The 14,150-nt window shown below is 38.7% G+C and overlaps 1 protein-coding gene across 12 annotated transcripts in view; it reads right to left on the reverse strand.

Annotated features, from left to right (window-relative positions):
- Positions 1–14,150, reverse strand: part of VPS13B (vacuolar protein sorting 13 homolog B) — a 914,031-nt gene that overhangs the window by 28,818 nt on the left and 871,063 nt on the right. For all 12 annotated transcript variants that reach the window (XM_037892217.2, XM_037892214.2, XM_027818377.3 and 9 more), the window contains exons 53-56: positions 13,464–13,591; positions 12,289–12,488; positions 1,985–2,103; positions 389–1,212 (exon numbers count right to left, since the gene is read on the reverse strand). In XM_037892217.2, the coding sequence (XP_037748145.1) occupies positions 389–1,212; positions 1,985–2,103; positions 12,289–12,488; positions 13,464–13,591 (1,271 nt within the window). The remainder of the gene's footprint in view (positions 1–388; positions 1,213–1,984; positions 2,104–12,288; positions 12,489–13,463; positions 13,592–14,150) is intronic.

Consider the following 14,150-nt stretch of genomic DNA (forward strand, 5'->3'; position numbering starts at 1 on the left):
AATAATTTGATTAAATAAACTCTTTTTTGTGAGTTCATGTTAGGAATTTGTGTTTTGATTCTGATTGTATTTATAATCTGAGACAGACAAAAACTAAAACAGATAGAACACATTACAATAGTTTTTACAGGACTTTGGAAAAGTCTTCAGGTGGTCAACTAACATTCACCACAGCTTTAAACGTACATCAACTTCAGCCCCACCATTTTATTTGACCCCTCATATTGCAGAATATCAAATGTTTCTTAGACTATGATAGTCATTTTGCAAGACCATCTAAAGCACAAAACAACAGATCTGACTCTAGTAAGTAGCTTGTGAGAGAATAACTGGATACTGGTACATAATGAAAATGTTACAATTCTAACCATAAGGAAAAAACACTGACCTGCTCTGAACAGTGCCCCCGCCGCATAATGCATGGCCAAGGCATGGATGAGCTGTCTGGCAGTGGTGTAGATGGGTCCTCGTTCAAACACAGAAAAGGAGAGAGGGGTGTGATCTGAAGCTATATACAGCTTTAGTGAAGCATGGATACTGACCAAGAGGTTAACTGGTTGTATTGCTAACTTCCTTAACTTCACTGGGTCGACTAGAGCTTTAGCATGCTGTCTCACTTGTTCAGGCAGTATCTGTGTAATAGCTGAGGTTTTCATGCAATGATCAATCACTTTGCTGTCTGGAAGATATGTATCAAATAAGGTCTTAATGTAATAAACAAATGTGTCTTCCACATACAGCCTGGCTGGTTTCAGTTCGAAGTTGAGGTCATTAACGCAAAACAAGAAATTCTGTTCCTCTGATAAAGTGATGCAGAGTTTTATGAAACAGTTTTCCTTATATTCTTCCAAATCTTTGTTGGATAAAATGAGATTGTTCACTTTGGACCACTGCATGGTTTCATTTTTCTCTCCCTGGCACAGCAGGACTGCAAAATGGAAACTGGATTTATTATACAGCTGGTTGTCCAGTTGCAAGTCTCCACAATATATTTGGAGACTATAAAACTGAAGACGACCTTCGGAGGTCTCTCCCTGGAATTCATGAGACAGGGATCTCAAGTAGCTGGCTACTGGTGCCATGTTAAGGAAAATGTTGTCCACTGTAAGCCGCAGAAGTTCAGATGACATTTTATGATTTGTGATTTCATCAAACACTGCAAGGCTTGCCTGGCTGATGAACATTTTAAATATAATGGTCTTCTCCTGAGTTCTAGATAGGAGGAAAGGAAAACATGAGTTTGCAATTTTACTTGATTTGACCTGCCTTCTTGTTTTTCCAAAAAAGCTATCAGGAGGCACAAGTGCTGCTGGATGATCACTTTCTCAGGGATTAATCCTTAATTATAGCTCAAATAAAAACTCTGCAAATATACATTCCTCTCTCAATGTATCATCATCTCTGGAAGCTGAGCATTTTGAGTGTTATAAATAGGTGACGTTATAATTAAGAGTTGAACGGATTTGAGAGCCAAGTTTTAGCAATGCTATGACAGTGGGAGAGAGTCTTCTAAGGAAGAGTGTTATAAAGATGATGGAGTGCATAGTTAACGACTGTATATAGGGCCATTCCTGCAGCCCTTACTGAAGAAAACTCCCACCAATTTCAGTGGGAATTTTGCATGAGTAAGAACCGCAGGAACTGGCCACATAAACTTTAAACTTGTGAATACACTCAAAATTACAATGGAAACTATTTTTAATTCTTTAAAATGAATAGCTCAGTACTGTTTATTATACCAGACATTGAGTGTTTATCCTAGAGTGACATGACCTCACATGTTAGATTGTCATGTTTTACTGTGATATACAAAACATAATATGTGGTCTAAACTTATGCCACTGCGTATGCAGTGGTATTAGACAAAGCAAACAGTTATGCCAGATTTCATAAGTCATTTCACACTTAGAGGGCTTAATGACTTCCTAGGATAAGTTTTTAAATTTACCAATGTTTTTTATGATCTTCCATGAGCTTTATATACCTGTTCAGGATGCTCTGGACAGGTCCTGGTCTTCCTTCTGGTGCCAAAGTTATTATTATTGTACCACAGCGATGAGCAATGTCCACATAAACATAGCCAAAACCAGTTAAGAACACAATCTAGAAGAGAACATTTAAAAAACTAATTAGAAATATATAAAATGCTACTGAAATTGCTGATTTTACTCTAGTACAATTTGATTCAATGATATTACCACTTTCTACTCGCAATTTTTCACCTCAAATTATACATTCTGTTGACAGGCAGAAACAGATTGCGTTCAGAAGAAAAAAAAAAGATTAAATCCAGATTCTTAAATATTCCATCCGTAAGGTTAATAGAGAAGAATATAATAAATGAGAGAGAAAATTAGCTGCTCATCCTTTACTTCCAAGAACTGATAAATACATTTTAACAGGGTGGAGCTTCCTAGAGTCTAACCTGGATGTGGGAGGGAGAAGCCAGTTTAAATGCTAAAAAAATAACGAATGACTTTCAAACTCTTTGATTTCAGACCACTGAGCAAAGAATCTCCCCGGAGCTCTTCAAAACACCCCCCAAAAATCAGAACTAAGCTGCATCAACAAGACTCTTTGCAACTAAGAACCTCTTTGAGGCAATGAGAGAAACTATGCTGTGCCTCACTGGAGGTGTCTCCAATTCATTCAAAAACAAGCCAGTCGGGTATAAGTACGCTTTTACAAACACACATGTTATATTTGAACAGAATCCCAAATTCAGTCCAGTTTTCAAGCATTTAAAATTGAAGATCCTGCTTTCTACCCAAATCTATGGGTATGAGAGAGGGCTACGTCAATTGGATCAAAATGGTGGGAAATGTGAAAGTAAACTCACAGAAGACTAAATGCTGTCAACTTTTCGAAGATGCACATGTCTAACCAGCCAGGTCAGTATCAACTGAGCTTGTTGTTAACACATTCAAATTGGTTCGGTTAAAACGTTATAATAGGCAAGGGTGCTGGAACACATTCCCTGCCCTCGATAGCTTTTTTTGTTTGCCTTCCTTGCAGCAATGTGGAGGCAAAGTTGGGGTAACCAATACTCGGATTTAGAAACACAATTTTAAAAGAAAATATAGGAATGTGCAGTTGTCAAAACTTGCAGATTGTCCAGTGTGTACAAAGGCTAAAAGGGCCAGCTCCTTCTAGAGATAAATGAGACCTAGGATTTTAGCTGGTGGGTGTTGTGCCTGTATGGGGGCCTGAAGTCTTCACATACTGAGGTCTCCCTTGGTACTCTCAACTCCTCCCAGCAAGGGAAGGCTAAAGGATTCAGAAGTTAGCTGCGTCCTAGGGAGTAAGGGTAAGGGGGTTACCCTGAGTTATTAGTTATATGATGGCAGCCATGTAACCCTGCACCAGACCCAGTTAAATTCCTGGTATGTGAGATGGGTGGCCATGGTGTTAGGTTAATAAGGTTGCAGCTTGCCCCCTTAAAAACATTCCAGTGTCTGCCTTTCATTTACTTAAATGTCCTAAGCAATAAAGAAGTGGTAAAAGCATATCAGTATCTAAGGACAGCTACAAAAGTATGGAAGGCCTAACAAGTCAGTAGCCTGAGAATTTGATGATTGTGTTGCTGTGTTTTGCTTACAGATTTGCAATGTGTACTTGAGAAGTAAATGTGCTCATGAAGTGACTCATATATAGCATGTGTTTTGTACTTCATTTCATGAAACCTTCACAGATTTTCATGTTGTTCCAGGAAAAAAAGAGAATATGTTTTTCAGGTTTGGAAAAAACACAACAAACGTGGTTAGCCCTGCAGAAGACACAGCAAGCTGCATTCTGTACCGTATTGTACATCACCAACAGAATTGTTTACTAAATTTTAATTCCATGGCCTATCATTTACACCTGTTTCAGATTGAAAGCCTAATTTGAAGATAATGGCTCCCCACTGGAAGACAATAAACATGGGGGAATCCCACAATGCCATATTAAAAGAATTACTTCTAAGAGACAGAGGAAAAATTGTGTTGGAAGCTTGAAATAAGAGAGATATATAACACATGGAGAAACAAGCCTCCAGACTTGAGATCTGTAGGGTAAGCCAAATGCAGAAAGCTGCTCTGCATAAACAAGGACATTTACTGGTGGGAACACAGAAGAGATTCTTCTGTTCTTCAAAACTCTAGGTAAGGTACAAAGGAAAGAAATACAAATACAGAGAATTGGCTAGGAAAAACTAAGAAAGAAACAAACACAGGAAACTCAGTATCCAGCTCTGATGAAGAGATGACTTGATTGTTGACAAATCAACTGTGAGAACATTAAATAAAATCCAGTAGTTCATAAGGAATCCAATTTTATGTGTGATTGTTGGATTCAAGGTAAGAATGATAATAGTTTTATGTTATTATAGCTGTAATTTGTTTTATGTTTTCCACATTACAAGTACAAAATTTGTTTTTTATGGAACAAAAAATTGAACAATAGCAGAACTATAATGAATGGACATTATTTGCAGCCATACAGCCTCAGACTGTGATCTCAACTTACCACATGAGCTATGGTTGGCTGTTGGATGAGAGAGCTCTAAGGTGAAAGTAAGTGCTGAAGGGAGTAAAGCTGTGTTGGTGATTCAATAGGTGGTGCTCTTCATTCTGAGTTCTGAACCAATGCCCAGCTACTGTATCATGGTTCTGCTATCCATCTATCTGAATGCATCACAGTGGTATCTGAACAGAGTACCTATGCTAGAAGTGGTGTTTTTTAAAATGGGATGTAAAACTGAGGTCTTGACCATTTATAAACATAAAAATCCTATGGCACATTTTGCAAGATTAGGAGTGTTAGTTCGCTTTGTGTCATAGTCTAATTTTAACTCAGAGATCACTGTACATGCTACTCACCTAAAATTCCCCCATCCTTTCAGATGGACACAGTATTCTTAGCCTCCCATTCTAAACTCTTGTGTAGTGTTGTGTTCTGTGCCCCCCTTTTTTTTTGGCCACATTTCTTGCAACTGCATCTCTTTTTTGGGTGAAATTATTCCCACATGTAAGGACAGATTCTGGCCATTCTTCATGGCTGTGAAAGAGTGCAGGAAGAGAATAATAAAGACTCTTTACCAGTCCCTTGTGCACAAGTCCATGATGCCCTACAACTTGAAAAGGGTGGTGCTCTACCCACCACATCAGCTGATGGACCTAAACTGGTGGGAGGCGGAAAGAGAGTGTACACTGCATTCTCTTATAGAAGTGGCTTCTCCTTAGTACATTTGCCCCTACTGACATTCTCTCTGCCCCTGTACTGCCTCTTAAGCATCCTTTGGCTTTAAAATCCACAATCTAGCCCAGAGTTTGTAACATTTATAGAGCCCTTCTGGATTCTCCTGGATGAAAGGTACTATGTATACATTTAAATCATTGTCATGGTATTCTCATCATTATTAGTTGCCCCTGGAATAAGTTTAGGTCCCACAGTTAGCAGTTACTGTGCCAAATCAGATCATACCATTGGTCTATCTACTCCAGTATTGTGCCTCTAGCAGTAACCAATTCTTGTTGTGTCCGAGGAAAGTGCATAACCCTAGAATGTCCCTAGTTCACTAACTGTGAGGGATAGGCTCCTTTTCAAGCCCCAAACATGAACAGTTTATGCCTGGAAGCATGAATATTAATTTCTTCTACCATTATCTTAGCTTACAAATGTTATTTATGATCATACAATTGTCAAATGCATTAAAATACCTTGCTAACTTATTTGTTTTAAAGATTTTCTGAAGCAATGAATTCACAGGTTTACTGTATACTACATTAAAAAGTATTTCAATTTAGCAGCTTTAAATGTACAGCTTTAAATGTACAGCCTTTTGCTTTCAACCAAGGTCCTCTTGCACAATGGAATAGAAGAAACAGGAGTGTCTGGTGAGTTTTCACTATACCTTCATTATTCTATACATCTCAATCAAGTGTCCTTTTAAATCCAATCTCAGCTGGCTCTGACAATGGATACTAGATGGGACTAATTCTTTTAGTAAATTAGTAAAGCACTTTCTTTCTAGAGGAATAAAATGTGTCTGTTTGTACTTTGTACTTGACTGGACAAAAAGAAAGGAAATGATCCGTGACCCTGTAAATCTCAGAAACTTCAGGGTCCAAACTTGGGTTGTACACAAAAGGAACGTGCCTAGTTGTTGAATAGCATACTCATCACTTATTTCAGGTACTAGTATTTTTCTAGTAGAAAGTGTTGTCTTTGAAGAGAACTGCAAGGCCTCTTGAAAGAAAAATCACTATTTGTATACCCTAGAATTTCAATATCTAGGCCACTGATACAATATCCAGATCACCTGTCAGTATACCTGCTTGATCCTATTTGTGAGACAGAGTTAAGTGATGATGGAAAGGTTCTAAGCAGGGCTATAGATAGTCAATGAGGTTTTCAGATTTCTTGCTGCCTTAACATGAACCTTCCTAATGATGCTGGAAGGGATAGACAAGAAGTCTTAATTAGAATGTTTTAAAAGCACCTGCCACTTAGAATTTCTGCATCTTTGCAGTGCAATAACTTTCCAGCTAGATTCAGGAAGTACCTACGTGTCAAAAGCAGGACAAATGTTCTTCATACAACAGATTATTTGTGGGGATTGTAAATGAAACTGTTCAAGCTACTCTGCAGATCATGTCCTTCAGATTAATAGCTGATGGAAAGATTCTCCAGTAAAAACTTATTTCCTCCCAGTCTCCCACGTAAATTGCTTCTTTTAATCAGAGAATGCAGACTCCTTTCCTGATAATTTATATAGCATATCACTGACGTGTTATCTGTAAGAATTTTGAATGATCGTTCTTTCAAAACAGGATGTAAAGCAGGACTTCTTTGGGCTCCGAATAGAGATAGTAAAGGAGTTTGAATAAAGTTCTTTCCCTCAGCTTTGGAGCATCCATATCTATAAAGGCTGTATGATGGTGGAAACAATCAATGTAACCCTCCCATTAGGACTTTGACACACTTTTAAAAAGTCTAAAACCTGATGCAACCAAGCTTTTAAATGACTGTTGAAGGTCTAGCATATTCTGGTGGGTCAGAGGAACAGTATTGCCAACCCAAAATGTTCAAAAATCTTGAGTCAGACCCGCACAAAATATTGAAATGGGATTAAAAATCATGAGATTTTTAAAAGCATCATATATTTTTGGAATGCATTTTGTTTGCTTTCTGGATTTTGAACCTTTAGAGTTTGCTCTGGTCATGTTTTCATGCTTTCCCCCATAACCATGAGGTCTAGAAATGTATTTTTTTTAATGAAACCTGTGATTTTCACATAATCACTCGATCCTTAATAAGAACACCAAATATCACAAGACTCATGATAAAACTGTGAGAGCTATGGCTTTACTACATGGCAATTTAGGGTGCGGAAAGCCTGTGTGTGATTCTGCAGCTTCACAGTAACATCCTGTGTGGGCACTGCTTCAGTGCAGTGCAAGTTCAGTGTCTGGCTTTCCAAGCTACACTTGCAAGTAGTAGTATGCCAAATTGCACTCCAGGACTTTCAGAGCACTGTAACAGTGTGCACATGGGACATTTCTGCATGGCAGGATGTTGAGCTGTAGATTCACACCCTGACTTGCCATGCAGTGACTTGCTGTTTAGATAAGCCATTAGATATTCTGAAGGAATCACTGTACCCCACAGAGCTAGTTTAAAGGTATTTTATATAACAGTAATGAAAGAAACCTACAGGCCTATACCTGTAATATATTTAGCTTAAGGCTTTGAAGCCTATGAACCTTGGCATAAGTGAGTTACTCAACAGTGACTCTGAGTTATTGGGGAACAGGGAATATCGTGTTTAGAAGATCTTTTTTGTGCCAGGCAACCACAGAAATAAGAACTTATATCAGCTTTGGATATTTTAGGATAGGAACATCTGCAAAAGTACAAACACAAACTTTCCTTCCCAATGAATTGACGTATATGCTAAGTTGAAATCATTATATACTAACCTATAGGATAAGGACACCTCAGCATTATTATGGTGAGGAGGTCAGTTATGGACAAAGAAAGCTGGGCATCTACATGAATATTTATAGCAGTCACCAAGACATATAATAGGCCCAATCACCATGTAGGCCTTGAGATTGTGACCATCAGACTTGAATGGCATGCCAGTGGCAGGGTAGGACCTTCATGGATGACTGCCTGTCTCTTACCACTAAGTTTCCACAAGAAGGGGTAAGTATGTGTAAGGTATGGTGCAGGACACCACCTTAATTTTACATTACAGCTACATTCTCATTTGGTTTGGAACATATGTGTTTTTACTAATTATACTAATAAAAGTATTTAAAGCTTTGCCCTCAACGTGAGTGTTGTCATTGCACACGTGTGCGGTTCCCAACCAGACACTAAACTTAATTCTGTTGTGCCTGATTCAGGGACCAGAACCTTTCAAATCTAGAGATTCAATCATCAATTAAATGGAAGTCCTTAACTATCAATATAAGCAATAACCAATAAGCAATAACCACTCAGTGAATCAGGTAACAACATCGATGTACAAACTATCATTGGACCAAACAACCAACAAATATCTTTGCATATAATGTAAAGTACATGCAGATTTGTGCTAGGTGCTGTTATGTTTGAAACTTAAATTACCACATAGTTTAAGAACACACCTGCAACAACATTTAGTATTTTCCTAAAGAGAGACAGAATTAAGATAGCTGCTGCTATCTCTTTATTTTTAAGGTAGATCGTTAAGGTGGAGTAGTTATATTATGCACACAAAATACCAACATAGTACATAAACAATTGCAAAGTGTAATCTTGGATTGATTTTTTTTTAAATTCTGCTTACTCAAGTAACACTTCATCATTGAGCAAAGAAAGTGTTATTATTAGCCTCAATGCCTTGGGTTCAGAGAGTCCAAGAAATTGAGATGTTTCAGACAAGTAAGTCAAAGGGACATTTAAAGATTGAGTTAAGCAAGCTGAGGGTCTGGAGTATCAGCATTTTTAATTGGAGAGAATTCCTCCACTAGGATAGGATCCCCAAATACTTTCAAATAATCTAATTCCTTCTTTGAGCCTGACTTCTATAAAGAACACTGGACTGGCATAATATCAATGACTGGAATTTGAAACCTTACATTGCTTGACTGGCTTGCTGAACTCAGCTGAACTACTTGCTAATTAACATACTAGTCAATAATCAAGAACATTTTGTGAGTGGTCCCAAAGGAAAACATCTGAAACTACTATGTTTTTTTAAGTGGCCAAGCTGTTTGTGTTGATTCCATGTAGGCGAATTGCTTAAAAGATGGACAAATTCCTGTTTAAAAAAAACAAAACAAAACACTATCCCAGGCAAGACAGTTTTCATTTACCTCAAAACAGAAGAAAAAATAATTGAAGAATAAAATAACTCCCCTTTCATATAAACATAAACTTCATTCCCATGAAGAAGCAGAGGGAGAATGACAATAATGGGTCCTGTGGGATTTGGAAGGATAAGGAAGCTGGAATAGTGAAGTTACTAAATGAGAGGAATTTACTCTGTTGGATTTTGCATATATTTGTTTCAAGAGGCCAGAGTTTCTCAAGATTGATGTGTCTAGACCAAGTAATTTTCACAACAAGGCATCTGGGAGTATGAAAAAGGAGCGACCTAATTTAAAACTGGAAAATTTGTATTTTTTATCATAAAAATAGCCATGCATGAATAACAGAATCATAGAAATATAGGGCTGGAATGTCCGTCAAGAGGTCATCTAATCCATTCCCCCCATGGTGACATAGGACCAAATAAACCCAGACCATCCCTGAGCAGTATTTATCTAACATGTTCTTTAAAACTTCCAATGACAGGGATTCCACAACCTTCCTTGATAACCTTTTCCAGTTCTTAAGTTAGAAAGCTTTCTCTAATATCTAACCTATCTTTCCCTTGCAGCAGATTAAGCTCATTCTCTTGTCCTAACGTATGTGGACCTGGAGAACAACTGATCATTGTCCTCTTTATAACAGCCCTTAACATATTTGAAGACTTCCCATCTCAGTCTTCTCTTCTCTAGACTAAACATGCCCAGTTTTTAAAACCATTCCTCTTAGGTCAGGTTTCAGAGTGGTAGCCGTGTTAGTCTGTATCAGCAAAAAGAACGAAGAGTACTTGTGGCACCTTAGAGACTAACATATTTATTTGAGCATAAGCTTTCGTGGGCTAAAGCCCACTTTATCGGATGCATGCAGTGGAAAATACAGTAGGAAGATACGATGAAGTGGGTTTTAGCCCACGAAAGCTTATGCTCAAATAAATTTGTTAGTCTCTAAGGTGCCACAAGTACTCCTCATTCTTTTTCCTCTTAGGTCAGATTTTCTAAACCTTTTATTATTTTTGTTGCTCTCCTCTAGACTCTCTCCAGTTTTTCCACATCTTTGTTAAAATGAGGCACCCAAAACTGGACACAGCACTTCAGCTGAGGCCTCTCCAGTGCCAAGTGGAATAATCAAATCCTGCATCTTGAATACAACACTTCTGTTAATACACCCCAGATGTATATTGGCTTTTTTCACAACTTCATCATATTGGTGGTTCGTGTTCAATTCATGATCCACTATAACCCCCAGATCCTTTCTGCAGTACTACTGCTAAACCAGTTACTGCCCATTTTGTATCTGTACATTTGATTTTTTCTTCCTAAATGCAATACTTTGCACTTGTCTTTATTGAATTTGATCTTGTTGACTTCAGACCAATTCTCCAATTTGACAAAGGTAATTTTTAATTCTAATACTCTTTTTCAAAGTTCTTGCAACCTCTCCCAGCTTGCTGTCATCAACGAATTTTGTAAGCATAATCTCCACTCCATTATCAAAGTCACTAGGGAAAATGTTGAATAGTACTAGACCCAGGACAGACCCCGACGGGATTCCACTATAGAATCATAGAATATCAGGGTTGGAAGGGACCTCAGGAGGTCATCTAGTCCAACCCCCTGCTCAAAGCAGGACCAATCCCCAATTAAATCATCCCAGCCAGGGCTTTGTCAAGCCTGACCTTAAAAACTTCTAAGGAAGGAGATTCTACCACCTCCCTAGGTAACACATTCCAGTGTTTCACCACCCTCCTAGTGAAAAAGTTTTTCCTAATATCCAACTTAAACCTCCCCCACTGCAACTTGAGACCATTATTCCTTGTCCTGTCCTCTTCTACCACTGAGAATAGTCTAGAACCATCCTCTCTGGAACCACCTCTCAGGTAGTTGAAAGTAGCTTTCAAATCCCCCTCATTCTTCTCTTCTGCAGACTAAACAATCCCAGTTCCCTCAGCCTCTCCTCATAAGTCATGTGTTCCAGACCCCTAATCATTTTTGTTGCCCTTCGCTGGACTCTCTCCAATTTATCCACATCCTTCTTGTAGTGTGGCGCCCAAAACTGGACACAGTACTCCAGATGAGGCCTCACCAATGTCGAATAGAGGGGAATGATCACGTCCCTCGATCTGCTTGCTATGCCCCTACTTATACATCCCAAAATGCCATTGGCCTTCTTGGCAACAAGGGCACACTGCTGACTCATATCCAGCTTCTCGTCCACTGTCACCCCTAGGTCCTTTTCCGCAGAACTGCTGCCTAGCCATTCGGTCCCTAGTCTGTAGCGGTGCATTGGGTTCTTCCGTCCTAAGATACATCCTCCCAATTTGACAGACACTAGATACATCCTCCCAATTTGACACTAGATACATCCTCCCAATTTGACAGCGAACCAGTGGTAAGTTCTCTCTGAATATGGTTATCCAACTGATGTACGTCCACTTCTACCAATATCATATTGTTCATATTTCCCTAGTTTGCTTATGAGTAGGTAAACAATAATCATAAAATCACAGAAATGTAAGACTGGATGGGACCTTGATAGGCAATGTAGTCCAGTCCCCTGAGATAAGGCAGGATCTAAAATTTCAACAAATACAGGGCTGGAGGGAGCTCCTAGGACTTAAACAGAAAACACAACTAACAGGGCCATGCACCAAAAAGGTAGTTACATATTTAGCATGTAGCTTGCTCCTGTGCAGATGCAGAGTATAGTTCTACCATTGTAAATTTCAAAAGCAAAATGACTATACTCCTCTGGGCAGTGTTCTGTGCAAAGCCCCTAGAAGTATTGATCTTTGAAGGTCTGACACGATGGAAAATAATATATTTCCATGTGAATGTGCCTTTGCATGTGGAGATGCCTACTTACTACTGTGCGCCTGGTTCAGGCCATTTATCCCACATTTTAAAGCCATTTACCCTCTAAGTTGAAAATATTTTTTTAATGATTTACCTGTGTTCCTTGATTATTAATGTCCACAAAATCACTCCATTCATTCGTTAGTTCATCTGATGACATCACTTTCAGAAGAATGCTGGGCAGCAAGTCTTTGGTTTTGCAATCTGGGTAGCTGGAGACTTGATGATAAAGCTCATGATGAATAGAACATTCAGCTGGAATCTTCTTGCAATAAACTTCAAACTTTGGCGTGTCTGAAATTTTACAAAATGTCTAGATTAGGCTCTTCAACTGTCGGTACTTACAGCAGAATCAAAGCCTACATGTTTACATGTACAAAAGATTTTTCTACTACCAAAAAAGCTCACCTTTGTCTTTTATGTTTGGTTTCTGATTTTAAAATTTTTCCCCCCAACAACGTCTATTATTCAGTAATTTGTCATAGCTAGTGCTGATTGAAAATTATTCAATAAATATTTTTTTGTCAGAATTTGTCAATTGGTCAAAATCCAAATGTTCTGTGGGGACATGTCAATTTCAATAAATTCCATTGAAACCTGCCCAGTTTCCTGCCAGTTTGCTCGCCCGGCTCATCAGGTGAGCTACTGGGAAACCTGGGCTTCCATGCTCCTGGCTCCTCTGAAGCTGAAAGCCTTGGCTACCGGGCTTGCAGCTCCTTGGATGCCCAGACTCCTGACTTCTTGACTGCTCAGGCTCCCAAGGCTTGTAGGCTCCCCTGCTCCAGGACACCCTGCTAGGTGGACTGCCCCAAAGCTGGGACTCCCTGTAGAGCAGGGCAGAGAACGGTAATTCCATTTTGTAGAGAATTTCAAATTTTACGTTCTCATTCTGAATCAAAATAAACCAGGACTTTGAAATCGCTAAGGCTCAAATTTGTAAAGGTATTTAGGTGTTGCATCACTCAGCATTGCCTAACTGATTTAGGAGTCTATGGGAATTAGGTTCCCAAGCACCTAATTCAGTTTTGAAAATGAGATGGAAGCTCCTAAATCAGTTAGGCATTGCAATGCTGAGTATCATAATGCCTAAATAGCTTTAAAAATCTGGGCATTGATCCTCAGCAAAACGGAATTACCATTCTTCACCCAGTGCTCGTCATAACTATAGGACCTATAGACTTAAAACTTACAGTAGAGATAAAGAGCATAATGGTTTTATTATGACAATGCTTTGTTTCTGATTACTGTTTTGTAACATAAATTCCATACCTTTGATGTTCTCCTTTACAAGTAATGAGACAGAACACCTGTTGTGGATAATTATGCGAGGACTAGGGTCTTCTGTAAGGGTTAAGTATGTCACCCCAAGATGCTCTTGATAAGTCAGTGCTATGGCTCTACAACAGAAAAAGATTATACATGTGATTATATAATTCTTTGAATGAACTTCAAATTTACTATTATTAACACCCCTTCTGCAAGATTTTTCACTCTTAGGCCCAATTCAGCAGACACTTATACATTGGTCCTGCAGGGATTAGTTCTGGGTCCAGTTCTGTTCAATATCTTCATCAATGATTTAGATAATGGCATAGAGACTACACTTATAAAGTTTGCGGACAATACCAAGCTGGGAAGGGTTGCCAGTGCTTTGGAGGATAGGATTAAAATTCAAAATCATCTGGACAAACTGGAGAAATGGTTTGACGTAAATAGGATGAAATTCAATAAGGACAAAGGCAAAGTACTCTACTTAGGAGGGAACAATCAGTTGCATACATACAAAATAGGAAATGACTGCCTAGGAAGGAGTACTGCAGAAAGGGAACTGTGGGTCATAGAGGACCACAAGCTAAATATGAGTCAACAGTGTAACACTGTTGCAAAAAAAAGCAAACATCATTCTTGGATATATTAGCAGAAGTGTTGTAAGCAAGACACAAGAAGTAATTCTTC

Source organism: Chelonia mydas, chromosome 2, assembly GCF_015237465.2.
Source record: "Chelonia mydas isolate rCheMyd1 chromosome 2, rCheMyd1.pri.v2, whole genome shotgun sequence".
In the NCBI taxonomy this organism is placed as follows: domain Eukaryota; kingdom Metazoa; phylum Chordata; order Testudines; family Cheloniidae; genus Chelonia; species Chelonia mydas.